The sequence below is a fragment of the Dermacentor albipictus genome, chromosome 2, assembly GCF_038994185.2.
Source record: "Dermacentor albipictus isolate Rhodes 1998 colony chromosome 2, USDA_Dalb.pri_finalv2, whole genome shotgun sequence".
NCBI classification, from domain to species: Eukaryota; Metazoa; Arthropoda; class Arachnida; order Ixodida; family Ixodidae; genus Dermacentor; species Dermacentor albipictus.
The window spans coordinates 195,567,671-195,581,042 of NC_091822.1; the positions used below are offsets into that span (position 1 = coordinate 195,567,671).

The 13,372-nt window shown below is 48.6% G+C and overlaps 1 protein-coding gene across 3 annotated transcripts in view; it reads left to right on the forward strand.

Annotated features, from left to right (window-relative positions):
• Window positions 1-13,372, forward strand: part of Nep2 (Neprilysin 2) — a 126,944-nt gene that overhangs the window by 88,537 nt on the left and 25,035 nt on the right. For all 3 annotated transcript variants that reach the window (XM_065427564.1, XM_065427563.1, XM_065427565.1), the window contains 2 exons: window positions 31-95; window positions 827-878. In XM_065427564.1, the coding sequence (XP_065283636.1) occupies window positions 31-95; window positions 827-878 (117 nt within the window). The remainder of the gene's footprint in view (window positions 1-30; window positions 96-826; window positions 879-13,372) is intronic.

Genomic DNA, 13,372 nt, shown 5'->3' on the forward strand with positions numbered 1-13,372 from the left:
CTTCGCTCATCGCTGACGCTTTGTTTGCAGATGGAAGAAGCATGCCCAGGTGGCTGTGGTGAACGCCTACTACAACAGCCTGGAGAATTGCATCGGTGAGTCTGAGCACGTACAACGGCCGCGCAACTCGGGCACAATCCCCTGCTGCTGCCACCCTGTCAAGAGAAGAATTTGCGCTCGTCTAAACCGAAGCACGTGCTTGCAAGCTTGCTTTCTCATATATTTCCGGCACTTGCATCCGGGACTGTCGCTATAATGCTGAACCGACGCGGCCACTGCTCTAGCTGAACAGATCACGAAATCGCTGTTGAGGCCAGTTCGCACAAAGTCAAATGCACCGTGAGCAATTCCCCAAAATCACCATATTAACGGGTTTTCGATTTTCTGCGATCTCGCTGTGCACCCTTTACATGCAGGTATCTGACTTATGTATATCCATGGACTGCACTAGTTGCCAGAAAAGCCCTTAGTGAAAACAGAACTCCGCGCTCTTCTTGAAAACACCAGTGAGGTTTATGTACCCTCTATATTTCCTCGCTTTCGCTGTAAAGACATATGTGCATGCAGATTATGATGTAACTCCTAGCGTTTTAATGCATATTTCAATAGAGCGAGCGGTATCATTAGCAGCGCATCTGAATACTATACTGCGATTTAGGGAAGGAGAACTGCTTACATCTCCGAACGCAAAGGTGGCGATCATGTGGTCATTAGCTGCACATGCTGCCTCTTATTAAGTCCAGAACAACACTTGAGGCACGAGCGTTGCGCAAGACTCCACGAGGCAACTGTTGACCTCTGCCTTTTGTTGACTCTTCATGCGCAGAGTTTCCCGCCGGCATCTTGCAGGGCGCCTTCTTCTCCAAGGATCGGCCAAAGTAAGCCCCACTATCAAGCTTGCTGCGCGTATACTTTATGCATCGCTACGTCCCACCTGCCTTTTTAAAAATATAAGTGCGTATGAGCAAGAAGCAGATGTTACTGATGCCTTGCACAACCGATAATCTGTGGCTCCACCAATGTATTGCGGAGACGAAAACTGGTCAGAGGTGCCACATACATGCCATCTCCAAAAAAGACATAGCGCTAGAGGGCATAAGATCGCTGGTAGTTGGCTCTCAGACCATCAGGTTCAGATTCAGATTCAGATTTATTGGTTTCAAAAAAAGAAGTAATTACATGACAAATATACAGACGAGGGTCCCAAAGTGAAAGAACTGTAGTGGGACCCTCGGTTAATAATAACAACATTGATGGTGATATCAATAGTCAGCAAATTAGCGTTATTATAAACAACATCTACAGATCAAATACATAATTAAACATGTCATTTACAATCAAACACGAAAAAGCACGTTATAAAGGTCGGAAAAAATCATGGATGAAATACAAGAAATGACATGTGAGATAAAAGTCAAAGGTACACCGCCAGATCGTAGTTAAGTTATCGCAGGAAATGATGCTTAAGATGATTTATAAAAATTTCACGAGAAGTACAGGATTTTATGGTTGATGGTAATTCATTCCAAAGTGAAATTGCAGCGAAGGAAGATGTTTTTTTGCCGTAATTGGTATGAACCATGGGTAACAAGAAATTGTTGTTAGCCGCAAATCTGGTCATATTTTTATTCTGCAAAAGGTCAACTGCAATGAGCGGAAACGTAAGGTTATTATGAAGCAACTTGTGGATTAAGACGAGTATGTTAAACTGGAAAAATTATTAATAGGCAATGTATTATACGCGCGAAGTAACAAAAAGGCATTGGAGTGCATGGAGCTAGAAGTGATAATGCGTATTGACTGATTTTGGATGTGTTGGATTGATGATAAGTGACAAGCGTACGTGTTGCCCCATGAAACAATGCCGTAATTAATGTGACTATGAATGAACGCATAATACAACGCTAGCAGAGCCTCACGAGAAAAAAAAAGGCGAGCTTTGATTAATGCACGTATACCAAACGCAGTCTTGTGCTTGAGATGTTAGAAGTGAGAGCGAAATGTAAGGTTAGGATCAAGATGTATGCCAAGAAAAGTGACATCGGTGCTAACCGGAATTGAATGAATTCAAAGCTTTACTTCAGGAATAGAAGTTTAGGCCCTTTGAGCACTTTTGAATAACATAAATTTAGTTTTTAGAGAATTAAGAACTAAGTAATTGTAGCTACACCATTTTATAATGTTACTTAATGCAATATTTAACTTAGAAGTAAGAGTAGCAACAGATTTGTCAGATGAAGATATGGTTGTGTCATCTGTGTATAAAATGCAATGAACGTAGTTGGTGGAGTTAAGAGAATCCGGAAGATCATTAATATATAGAATGAAAAGCAAGGGGCCCAGAACTGATCCCTGTGGTACACCTTAGTTAATACATTTTGTTACTGAGAAAGTATTTGCTGCATGTACTGTGTATGGCCGGTCAAGTAAATATATTTTTAAGAATGTTAGCGAAGGACCAGTTATACCATAAAAGTCAAGTTTATTGAACAGGACTTGATGGTTAACCGTGTCATAAGCTTTACTGAAGTCTAAAAATACAGATCCGACTAAGTTTTCCGAATCAATACATTTTTTTATGTAGTCAGTTAGAGATAGAACAGCTAGATTCGTGGAACTTCCAGGGCGGAAACCAAACTGATTGTTCTTTAGCAATGTAAACTTTGTTAAGTAATTATTAAGACGTTTAACAAATAATTTCTCAGTGAGTTTACTAAGGCAGGAAAAAATTACAAGAACGCAGGAAAGAACGCATAATCTTTGTCGCCTTCTGGAGCAACTGTTTGTTCACTTCATTATTTTGCATCATTATACGCGAATGCCCCGTAACAGATCAGGAGCCGAATTCACAGAGGTTTTAGTTCGTAAGAATTGTCTTTTTCAGTTGTCGGCTGGAGGCCTTTGATGATATGTTCTATGCCACAATTAGACGGTTTTTTTTCTTACGAACTTGATTAGAGTAAAAAAAAAACTTTTTATGAATACGGACCCAGAGGCCAAAATCACAAAGCTTCTTGATCTCTATTCACAAAGAGTTCTTACGCTGGAATTGTTCGTAAGAGAAAATTCCAGCCAATCCTGGTGCTGGGAATACTACTAGCGAAGGCAGCCGGCCAATGGCAAATAGTATTTACGAACGATCGAGAAGCTTTGTGAATTCGGTCCCTCGTTCGGGTCCCTCATCCCGTGCTCTTTGACATTTGCAGGCCACCTCCGCTAATCGCATGTCCATAATTATATAGGGCTGGAATTTTCTCTTACGAACAATTTCAGTGCAAGAACTTTTTGTGAATACGGGCCCCGTTCATAAGTGCACTTCACCCTTTGCCGGCCACCTTATGTCCAGCATCAAGGATGGCCGGACTTTTCTCTTGCAAACAATTCTAGCCTAACAGCTTTGTGTGAATACGGGTCGAGAATTTTTGAACAGTGGTAAGGTTGAATTCGCTAAAGTTTCAAAGCTTTGTAACACGGTAGTATTAGGGAATGATAATGGAAACCGTGAAAGCTGCTTTCAGGACAACACGACCATGTTGGCATTGTTGTTTATATTGCTGTTGAGCAAATACACGTTTGAGAAGACGTGGAAAAGGCTATCACATTTTTACCTCCTTTGAAGTAACTTCTTATAGCTAATGGATATGGAAAACGAAATGTGAAATACTGGACATTCATGACAGCGGGCTGACATTCCATATATCCCTGGCACAAGTGAGACCATCGCTCGTATTATGTGCAGGTATGACGTCAAAATTGCGCTTGTGCCAACTCGAAAACTAATAAGCGTTTTTGTAAACATTAAGACAAATTGCCACAGAAAACTTCCCCCTTGTAGTCTACGCCAGCAAGTGCAGGAACTATGATTACAAGTATATCGGCGAGGCAGGTGACTTCAAGAAACGTGTGAAACAGCATGGGTATTATGACGTCAAAAAACGGCACGTGGCCTCGAGTGCCCTTGCTGAGCTTGTGGAATCTACAGGCCACAATATTGGTAGTTGGCGATTACAAGTACACGTCGGCAAGTACATGTGTTCTGGCCAAGGAAGAGAAGCTTGCGTCAGGCCAGCATCTAGAATCCTTGCACATACAGACCACGGCGCACACGCTGAATAGGCATGACGGGACACTCCCGACGGTGTACACTCGCTGCTTGGGTCACGTACTGAAACGTACTTAAGTACGTTGTATCTCTGTTATGGGATTTATTGTGGACAACTCTACCGTATGGGGAGCCGAATCGTCATTAAATTTTCAGTTTTCTTGGTCGGTGCATCTTATCGCGCTTATTCAACATGTATTTCCCAGCCAGACGGGCTGCCGTCAAACTTTGGATTTCATTCACGACTTGCACGGGAGCCTGCACCGCACATAGCGGCAGTGGAGGTGAGTGGTCCTGGCAAGGAACGCGAGGCTCACGTACCTTCTCAGCCTAATCAGTGCGCCTGCGGGAGTTTTTGAACAGTAGCTCATTCTGCGTAGCTCCCTGTTGTCTTCCTCGTCCCACAGCCTTTCAACTTCGATAATACGGGCCGCGCAGACCGGTCAAAACTCTGTTTTGCTAAGGGCGTGCCGAGACGAGAAGCGGCTAGAAGGTGCAGGCACTCGGAGCAACGAGAATAGAACAAAGCCGGGGTCCTTAGTCCTGGGCCGACATTTTCAAAAGGCGTACGTCAGGGAGACAAGTCCACTTGTCGAATTGTTGGCACCGGGCTTGGTCTCCCCGATTTTGTTCTATTCTCGTTCCAGAGAGGGTTCGCTCATGAGCAGAGAAACGGGTCAAAGGCTTTGACGCTTCGCGGCAAGCAGACAGCGGAAAGCTCGAGTCGCGACAATATATAAGAAAATCAAGATGTATAAAGAGACAGTGAAATGCGACTTAGAAGATATTCACAATAAATGAATGAACGTTGATATTATTTTTTTTAATTCGAAGGGCGGCAGTGAACTGTGGTGGACATACAAGGTTTATTATATTCACTCGTAAATACGGAACTGTTTACATGAGCATCGTTGGAGCACAGATTGTAGTCGACGTGCGCATTCTGATGTGTCACATTGGTGTACGGAAACCAATCGCATTGATGGCTGCCATTGTTCTGCCAGTTGTTGCCGCGCAGATAAGAATAGTATCAACGGTGCTTTATTTAAATCAAATTTTAAATGCTGGGAAAGCCAAGAGGCATGGTCAGACGATTTAGACTGCGTTCACAATGAGGAGACGACGATGTGACAGAGACAAGTTGTTGTGGCTTATATATGGTGGCGTCGGGGCAAGGAATCTACCAAGCCCATCGACGGCTACGTCAAGTTGTAAGAATGGAGGAAAAAGGATTCATTGGCTTAGTTACGCGGCTGCAGTTCCGGAAGCCCACTCCACGCAGAAGCAAGTTAAACGTATGAGTCCTCTGACCCACTGCTTGAAAAGTCTGCGCTTTTAATACCGTCGTCTTTCCTAGGCGAGTTGACTATGGAATCTCAAGACTCTCCAGCTGGGAATCGCAATCGTTGGATCCGTTGCGATACCACGCCCATGCTCGCAACACTCCGCATTAACCCCGCCTCCGAAGCCCGATGGTATGGAATATGCAGTAGGAAGGAAACCTGCGAATCCAAGGTCGCCGTCGTTGTTTGATAGCATTCGATGGGGGTCCCTCTTTCATCCTTAGTTCAGGCTGTCAGGTAATGGTGGGGTTGGTGGCCTTTTATGCACCCGTCTAGAGTCGGTGTCCACGCTGCGTTGACCTCTGCATAGGCGCTGATGGATGAATGGGGGTTTGCCTCGTGGCAAACGTCCAATTAATTGTGAATCCCAGGTCGCCGTCGTTGTTTGGCAGCATTGGATGGGGCCCCCCTTTCATCCTTAGTTCAGGCTGCCAGCTAGGTAATGGTGGGGTATGGGTACTTTGTGGTGTTTAAACGTAACAAACACTTCCATCGCCAAGAGATTCGACCTGAGGGTGACCAGATGTCAGGTTACCCGAAGCGTCGATGTTCGGTCGCGGCCTCGGGGATCGTTCCAGAAGTGATGGTTGATGTCACACGGCAGCTCGAGGGCCCAGCCCTCGCTTCGTTGTGTCCGTCTCCCTGGGAATACACAGACACACACACACATACACACACTCGTAGGCGTGCCTGAGCACGACATGCCGCAAGGGGACAGTACTAATTACCACTTTCTAAACCGTGCCGTTAACAACGGCTATATATATATATATTGTCACGTGGTAGTGACGGCGAAGAAAGAAGCAGTATGGTGGAATACAAAACTAGCTTTTATTGGGCGAACCTGTGCCCACAAAACAGGCTACACTTATAGCACAACGAAAGCGGCGAACACAGTCGGCGATCGTCGAAAATCTGATCTGCGGGTCAAGCGCGTCGGCTTTTATACAGCAGTCATCGAATGTTCTAGACTAAACGTTGGGACCCGCATGCCTTCTACAAAGTTCTACACCATTCGCGTCAAGCGATGAAATCAGATAACACAAGGTTCCGCGACAACAGACAGCGGATAGAAGCATCGATAACTTTCTAGAAAGTTCGGATACATGCAAGCGCGTCCCGCGCTGTGCGATAACATTTGTTAGGCGGCTAAACGTGGTCGCCCGATAGAGACAAGTACACGTGTCATTACCCCCCTCTTAAAAAGCATCGACCCGATGCTGCAAACAAACGAAAGTAACAAATAAGCACTCGTAGCAATGAAAACAACAAAATAAGGGAAGTTCGTTAGCGTCCGTAAAACGGTTTAAGACGCACCACGTGGACCACTTCAGGTCGTGCGCGGCGCCGCTGTGAATGCGAGATGCCGTCTGGCACGACCTCATAGTCCAGTGCGCCAACACGTCGAATGACCTTGTAAGGTCCGAAATAGCGGCGCAATAGTTTCTCACTCAGTCCTCGTCGGCGTATCGGGGTCCATACCCAAACACGGTCGCCGGGCTGGTACTCGACGAAGCGTCGTCGGAGGTTGTAGTGTCGGCTGTCCGTACGCTGCTGGTTTTTGATCCGTAGGCGGGCGAGTTGTCGGGCTTCTTCGGCGCGCTGGAGATAGCTAGCGACGTCAACATTCTCTTCGTCAGTTACGTGCGGCAGCATGGCGTCAAGCGTCGTCGTCGGGTTCCTGCCATAAACCAACTTGAACGGCGTGATCTGTGTTGTTTCTTGCACCGCCGTGTTATAAGCGAATGTTACGTACGGCAGGACGGCATCCCAGGTCTTGTGTTCGACGTCGACGTACATCGCTAGCATGTCGGCGAGGGTCTTATTCAGCCGCTCCGTAAGACCATTCGTCTGCGGGTGGTAAGCCGTTGTCCTCCTGTGCCTTGTCTGACTGTATTTCAGAATGGCTTGGGTGAGCTCCGCTGTAAAGGCCGTTCCTCGGTCGGTGATGAGGACTTCTGGGGCGCCATGTCGCAGCAGGATGTTTTCGACAAAGAATTTCGCCACTTCGGCTGCGCTACCTTTCGGCAGTGCTTTTGTTTCAGCGAAGCGGGTGAGGTAGTCCGTCGCCACGACGATCCACTTATTCCCGGATGTTGATATCGGAAACGGCCCCAACAAATCCATCCCAATCTGCTGGAATGGTCGGCGAGGAGGTTCGATCGGCTGCAGTAATCCTGCTGGCCTTGTCGGCGGTGTCTTGCGTCGTTGGCAGTCTCGGCATGTCTTGACGTAACGGGCGACGTCGGCGGTCAGACGCGGCCAGTAATACCTTTCCTGTATTCTCGACAGCGTCCGGGAGAGGCCGAGGTGCCCAGCGGTTGGATCGTCGTGTAGGGCGTGCAATATTTCTGGACGCAGCGCTGACGGTACAACAAGAAGGTAGCTGGCGCGGACTGGCGAGAAGTTCTTCTTCACGAGTAGACTGTCTTGAAGCGTGAAGGAAGATAATCCGCGCTTAAATGCCCTGGGGACAACGTCGGTGTGCCCTTCCAAATAATCGACGAGGCCTTTAAGTTCCGGGTCCGCTCGTTGTTGTTCGGCGAAATCTTCCGCGCTTATTATTCCAAGGAAGGCATCGTCGTCCTCGTCGTCTTGCGGCGGGGGATCGATGGGGGCGCGCGATAAGCAGTCGGCGTCGGAGTGTTTTCGTCCGGACTTGTAGATCACCGTGACGTCATATTCTTGCAGTCTGAGGCTCCACCTCGCCAGCCGTCCTGAAGGGTCCTTTAAGTTAGCTAGCCAACACAACGCGTGGTGGTCGCTGACGACTTTGAATGGCCTGCCATATAGGTATGGGCGGAATTTTGCTGTAGCCCAAATGATGGCGAGGCATTCCTTTTCAGTCGTAGAATAATTGCCTTCCGCTTTTGACAGCGACCGGCTAGCATAAGATATCACCCGTTCATGCCCGTCTTTCTTCTGGACTAGGACGGCACCGAGGCCTAGGCTACTGGCGTCAGTGTGGATTTCGGTATCGGCGTCTTCGTCGAAATGTGCGAGTACCGGCGGTGACTGCATGCGTCGTTTCAGTTCTTGAAATGCATCGGCCTGCGCCGTTTGCCATTTGAACTCGACATCAGATTTGGTTAGATGCGTTAGCGGCTCAGCGATGCGTGAAAAGTCCTTGACAAAGCGCCTGTAGTAGGCACACATGCCAAGGAATCTACGCACTGCCTTCTTGTCAATGGGCTGCGGGAACTTTGCGATGGCAGCTGTTTTCTGCGGGTCGGGGCGTACTCCGGATTTGCTGATGACGTGGCCTAGGAACAGAAGCTCGTCGTAAGCGAAGCGGCACTTTTCTGGCTTGAGAGTTAGCCCTGATGATTTGATGGCCTCTAGTACTGTTGCAAGCCGCCTAAGGTGATCGTCAAAATTTCCGGCGAAGACGACGACGTCATCCAAGTAAACGAGACAGGTCTGCCACTTCAATCCTGCTAAAACCGTGTCCATGACGCGCTGGAACGTTGCAGGCGCCGAGCACAGTCCGAATGGCATAACCTTGAACTCGTAGAGGCCGTCTGGGGTGATGAAAGCGGTCTTTTCGCGATCTCTTTCGTCGACTTCTATTTGCCAGTAGCCAGACTTGAGATCCATCGACGAGAAGTATTTAGCGTTGCAGAGCCGATCCAATGCGTCGTCTATTCGTGGGAGGGGGTATACGTCCTTCTTCGTGATCTTGTTCAGACGACGGTAATCGACGCAGAAACGCAGGGTTCCGTCCTTTTTCTTTACCAGGACCACAGGGGATGCCCACGGGCTTTTCGAAGGCTGGATGATGTCGTCGCGGAGCATTTCGTCGACTTGTTGCCTAATAGCTTCACGTTCTCGCGTCGAAACACGGTAAGGGCTCTGGCGGAGTGGTTGAGCGCACTCTTCGGTTATTATGCGATGCTTTGCAACTGGTGTTTGTTGAATCTTTGATGAAGTCGTAAAGCAGTCCTTGTATCGTCGGAGTATATTTCTGAGCTCTTGCTGCTTGCTTATGGGGAGACTTGGATTTACGTCGAAGTCTGGTTCGGGGACAATGGTCGGCGGGGTAGAAGCGGCAGAATCTGTGAGGATTAAGGCATTGCTCGTTTCCACAATTTCCTCGATGTACGCGATTGTCATGCCCTTGCTGATGTGCTTGAACTCTTGGCTGAAGTTGGTTAGCATCACTTCCGTTTTCCCTCCGTGGAGTCGAGCGATCCCTCTTGCGACGCAAATTTCACGGTCTAGCAGTAGACGTTGGTCGCCTTCGATGACACCTTCTACGTCAGCGGGTATTTCAGTGCCGACCGAAATAACAATGCTGGAGCGAGGCGGGATGCTCACTTGATCTTCGAGCACACTCAAGGCGTGGTGACTACGAGGGCTCTCCGGCGGTATCGCTTGATCTTCAGACAGGGTTATCGACTTCGACTTCAAGTCGATGACTGCGCCATGTTGGTTTAGGAAGTCCATGCCGAGAATGACGTCGCGTGAACACTGTTGGAGGATAACGAAGGTGGCAGGGTAAGTCCGGTCATGAACGGTAATTCTTGCCGTGCAGATTCCAGTCGGCGTAATCAGGTGTCCTCCAGCGGTCCGAATTTGAGGGCCTTCCCATGCAGTTTTAACTTTCTTCAAATGGGCGGCGATGTGTCCACTCATTACGGAGTAATCGGCCCCTGTGTCCACTAAGGCGGTAACTGCATGGCCGTCGAGAAGCACGTCGAGGTCGGTGGTTCTTTGTCTGGCGTTGCAGTTGGGTCTTGGCGTCGGATCACGGCTGCGTCGTGTAAAACCGAAGCTGGAACGTCGCGTCATCAGCTTGTCTTTCGTCGTCGTATTCTTTACTTCCAGACTTCGTCGGGACGGCGGCGTGTCGTTATGTCGTCGAGGTAGTTTCTTCGGCGTCTTCGACGGCGGCGGAGGATCTTCGTCAGTTCGACGAACAGCAACCGCACCTCCATCGGTTGCTGCTTTTAGTTTTCCGGGTATGGGCTCGCAGAGCGGCCCCGAGCTGGGCCGCTGTATGGTCGGCGCTGCGGTGAAAGGTAGCGGCCTGGTGACGGCGAACGGGATGGTCGTCGAGGGTTCCACTGAGTGGCGGCGAGGTAGTCGGCGATATCGCGAGGGCGTTCACCTTGCTGCGGGCGCGGAGCGTTCACGGCGAAACCTCGCAGTCCCATCTCCCGGTATGGGCATCGTCGGTAGACGTGGCCGGCTTCGCCGCAGTGGTAGCAGAGCGGGCGGTGGTCGGGGGTGCGCCAAATGTTCGTCTTCCTCGCGTAGGTGCGCTGGGCGACGGGTGGTCGTGCTGGCGGTGGCGGCGGCGGCGGACGACGGAACTGCGGCGTGACAGGGCCCTGGCGCGGTCGCGGCGGGGGACCTTGACGGCGTGCGACGGCGGCGTAGGTCATCGCTTCTGGCTGGGGCTGCGGTAATTCAGGTTGCACCTCAGGAGCTCCCAGTGATCGCTGAACCTCATCTTTCACGATGTCAGCAATCGAGGCTACTTGAGGCTGCGACGAATTCAAGACCTTGCGGAGTTCTTCGCGCACAATGGCCCTTATGGTCTCTTGGAGATCAACGGAGCCCAGCGCTTGGACGGCGCACTGAGGCGTGAGCACTTGGCGGTTATATTGCCTAGTACGCATTTCTAACGTTTTCTCAATCGTCGTAGCCTCTGTCACGAACTCGGCTACGGTCTTCGGTGGGTTTCGGATTAGTCCGGCGAAAAGTTCTTGCTTTACGCCTCGCATCAGGAAACGCACTTTTTTCTCTTCGGACATTTCCGGGTCGGCGTGCCGGAAAAGACGGGTCATCTCTTCTGTAAAGATAGCGATGGTCTCATTAGGTAGTTGGCCTCGGGTTTCCAGCAGAACTTCGGCCCTTTCTTTTCGGACAACGCTCGTGAACGTCCTCAGGAAGTTACTGCGGAACAGGTCCCATGTTGCTAGGGTGGACTCCCGGTTCTCAAACCAAGTCCTCGCGGCATCTTCCAAGGAGAAGTACACGTGTCGTAGCTTATCTTCAGAGGTCCAGCTATTGAAGGTCGAGATCCTTTCGAAGGTTTCGAGCCAGGTTTCAGGATCCTCCGACGTAGCTCCACGGAAGGTAGGGGGCTCTCTGGGTCGTTGAAGTACGATGGGTGAGACTGGGGCAGCCATTGTGGTTGTCTTGGCCACAATCTTGGTCTTCTCAGGCAGAAGTCCGTGCTCCGGGGGCAGCTGTTGGAGACGACGGCTTACTCGATGGTCCGTGACTACGTTGGTGCTCTCTTTACGGTCCGGGCTTGGATCACGGCTTGTCGGGGGCGTGCGGTACATGGACCAAAAGCACCTCCACCAGATGTCACGTGGTAGTGACGGCGAAGAAAGAAGCAGTATGGTGGAATACAAAACTAGCTTTTATTGGGCGAACCTGTGCCCACAAAACAGGCTACACTTATAGCACAACGAAAGCGGCGAACACAGTCGGCGATCGTCGAAAATCTGATCTGCGGGTCAAGCGCGTCGGCTTTTATACAGCAGTCATCGAATGTTCTAGACTAAACGTTGGGACCCGCATGCCTTCTACAAAGTTCTACACCATTCGCGTCAAGCGATGAAATCAGATAACACAAGGTTCCGCGACAACAGACAGCGGATAGAAGCATCGATAACTTTCTAGAAAGTTCGGATACATGCAAGCGCGTCCCGCGCTGTGCGATAACATTTGTTAGGCGGCTAAACGTGGTCGCCCGATAGAGACAAGTACACGTGTCAATATATATATATATATATATATATATATATATATATATATATATATATATATATATATATATATATATATATATATATATATATATATATATATATATATATATATATCGCAACCACTTATGAAAAGTGAACTGCTACCCAAGCGCGCCCTACTTATTTCTAACAAGTAACCTAGACTTGGTGGTGCAAGTTCATCTAAAAAAACGAAGCCGATCTGCGTGGAAAAAAAACGACATGTAAAAAAAAATAAAGTTTCCAAACTTTGCGCGCAGAAACCGTCTCCTTAAGCCGTACTCGAGGCAAGTGTTGTCTGAATGCTTCTGTCAAACTTGTCAACCCGAGAATATAAAGAGCATTATGTCATTCCTCTCGCTGCAGATCCCTTATACATTCCGTACTGTCCGCCTGCCTTTATGGCATTGCCCTCGGAATGCATTGTTGAGTGTAAGCGCGACTGAAGGACGTACAATGAAAACAGATACACAGAGGCAGCGCTACTTTCGACTGTAGATTTTATTTTCCCACGCATCGATAAATGTATACAGTACGAGCGGAAACAAACGTGACTGCAAAAAAGAACATTCAGTGGTGCATGTCGATGAACCGTACACGTGTGCAAGGCATGGTGAAAATATGTGCTGCAATGGTTACAACGATAAACCTAGGAATCGTATCTCCTTTTTAGATAGCTACACTGATAGCTTGCTCACGCACCTTTCCTCTAATTTCACAATTTCATAGACCTCCACATTCTCCCTTGTCATCCTGCTATAAGCCCTATACAAAAGAGAAGTACTTTCAAACATGGGTTTGCAGGAATAATCTCGGCAATGAATATCCAAATGAACCGAGATTACCCTAGCGACGTTATATCGATGCTCTTTTAGTCTCTCATTGATGCATCTGCCGGTTTGACGAACATACATTCTTCCACACGAAAGCGGAATGGCTTAGACAACGTTACGAGCTCAGGTTACAAATTGTTAGCGATGTTGAGTAGAACATGCGTGCCTTTTGCTATTCTCTGCATTAACCTGTTTGCATAGCTTCTGTAGACGCTCAGGGGTAGAGAATACCACGGCCGCCCGCGACTTTGCCGCTATTCTTCTGAGATTATGTGACATGCTATGAATGTATGGTACCACAGCAACTTTCTTTGCTCTAGCAGTAGTACTACTCTCCTTCGAAGCGCT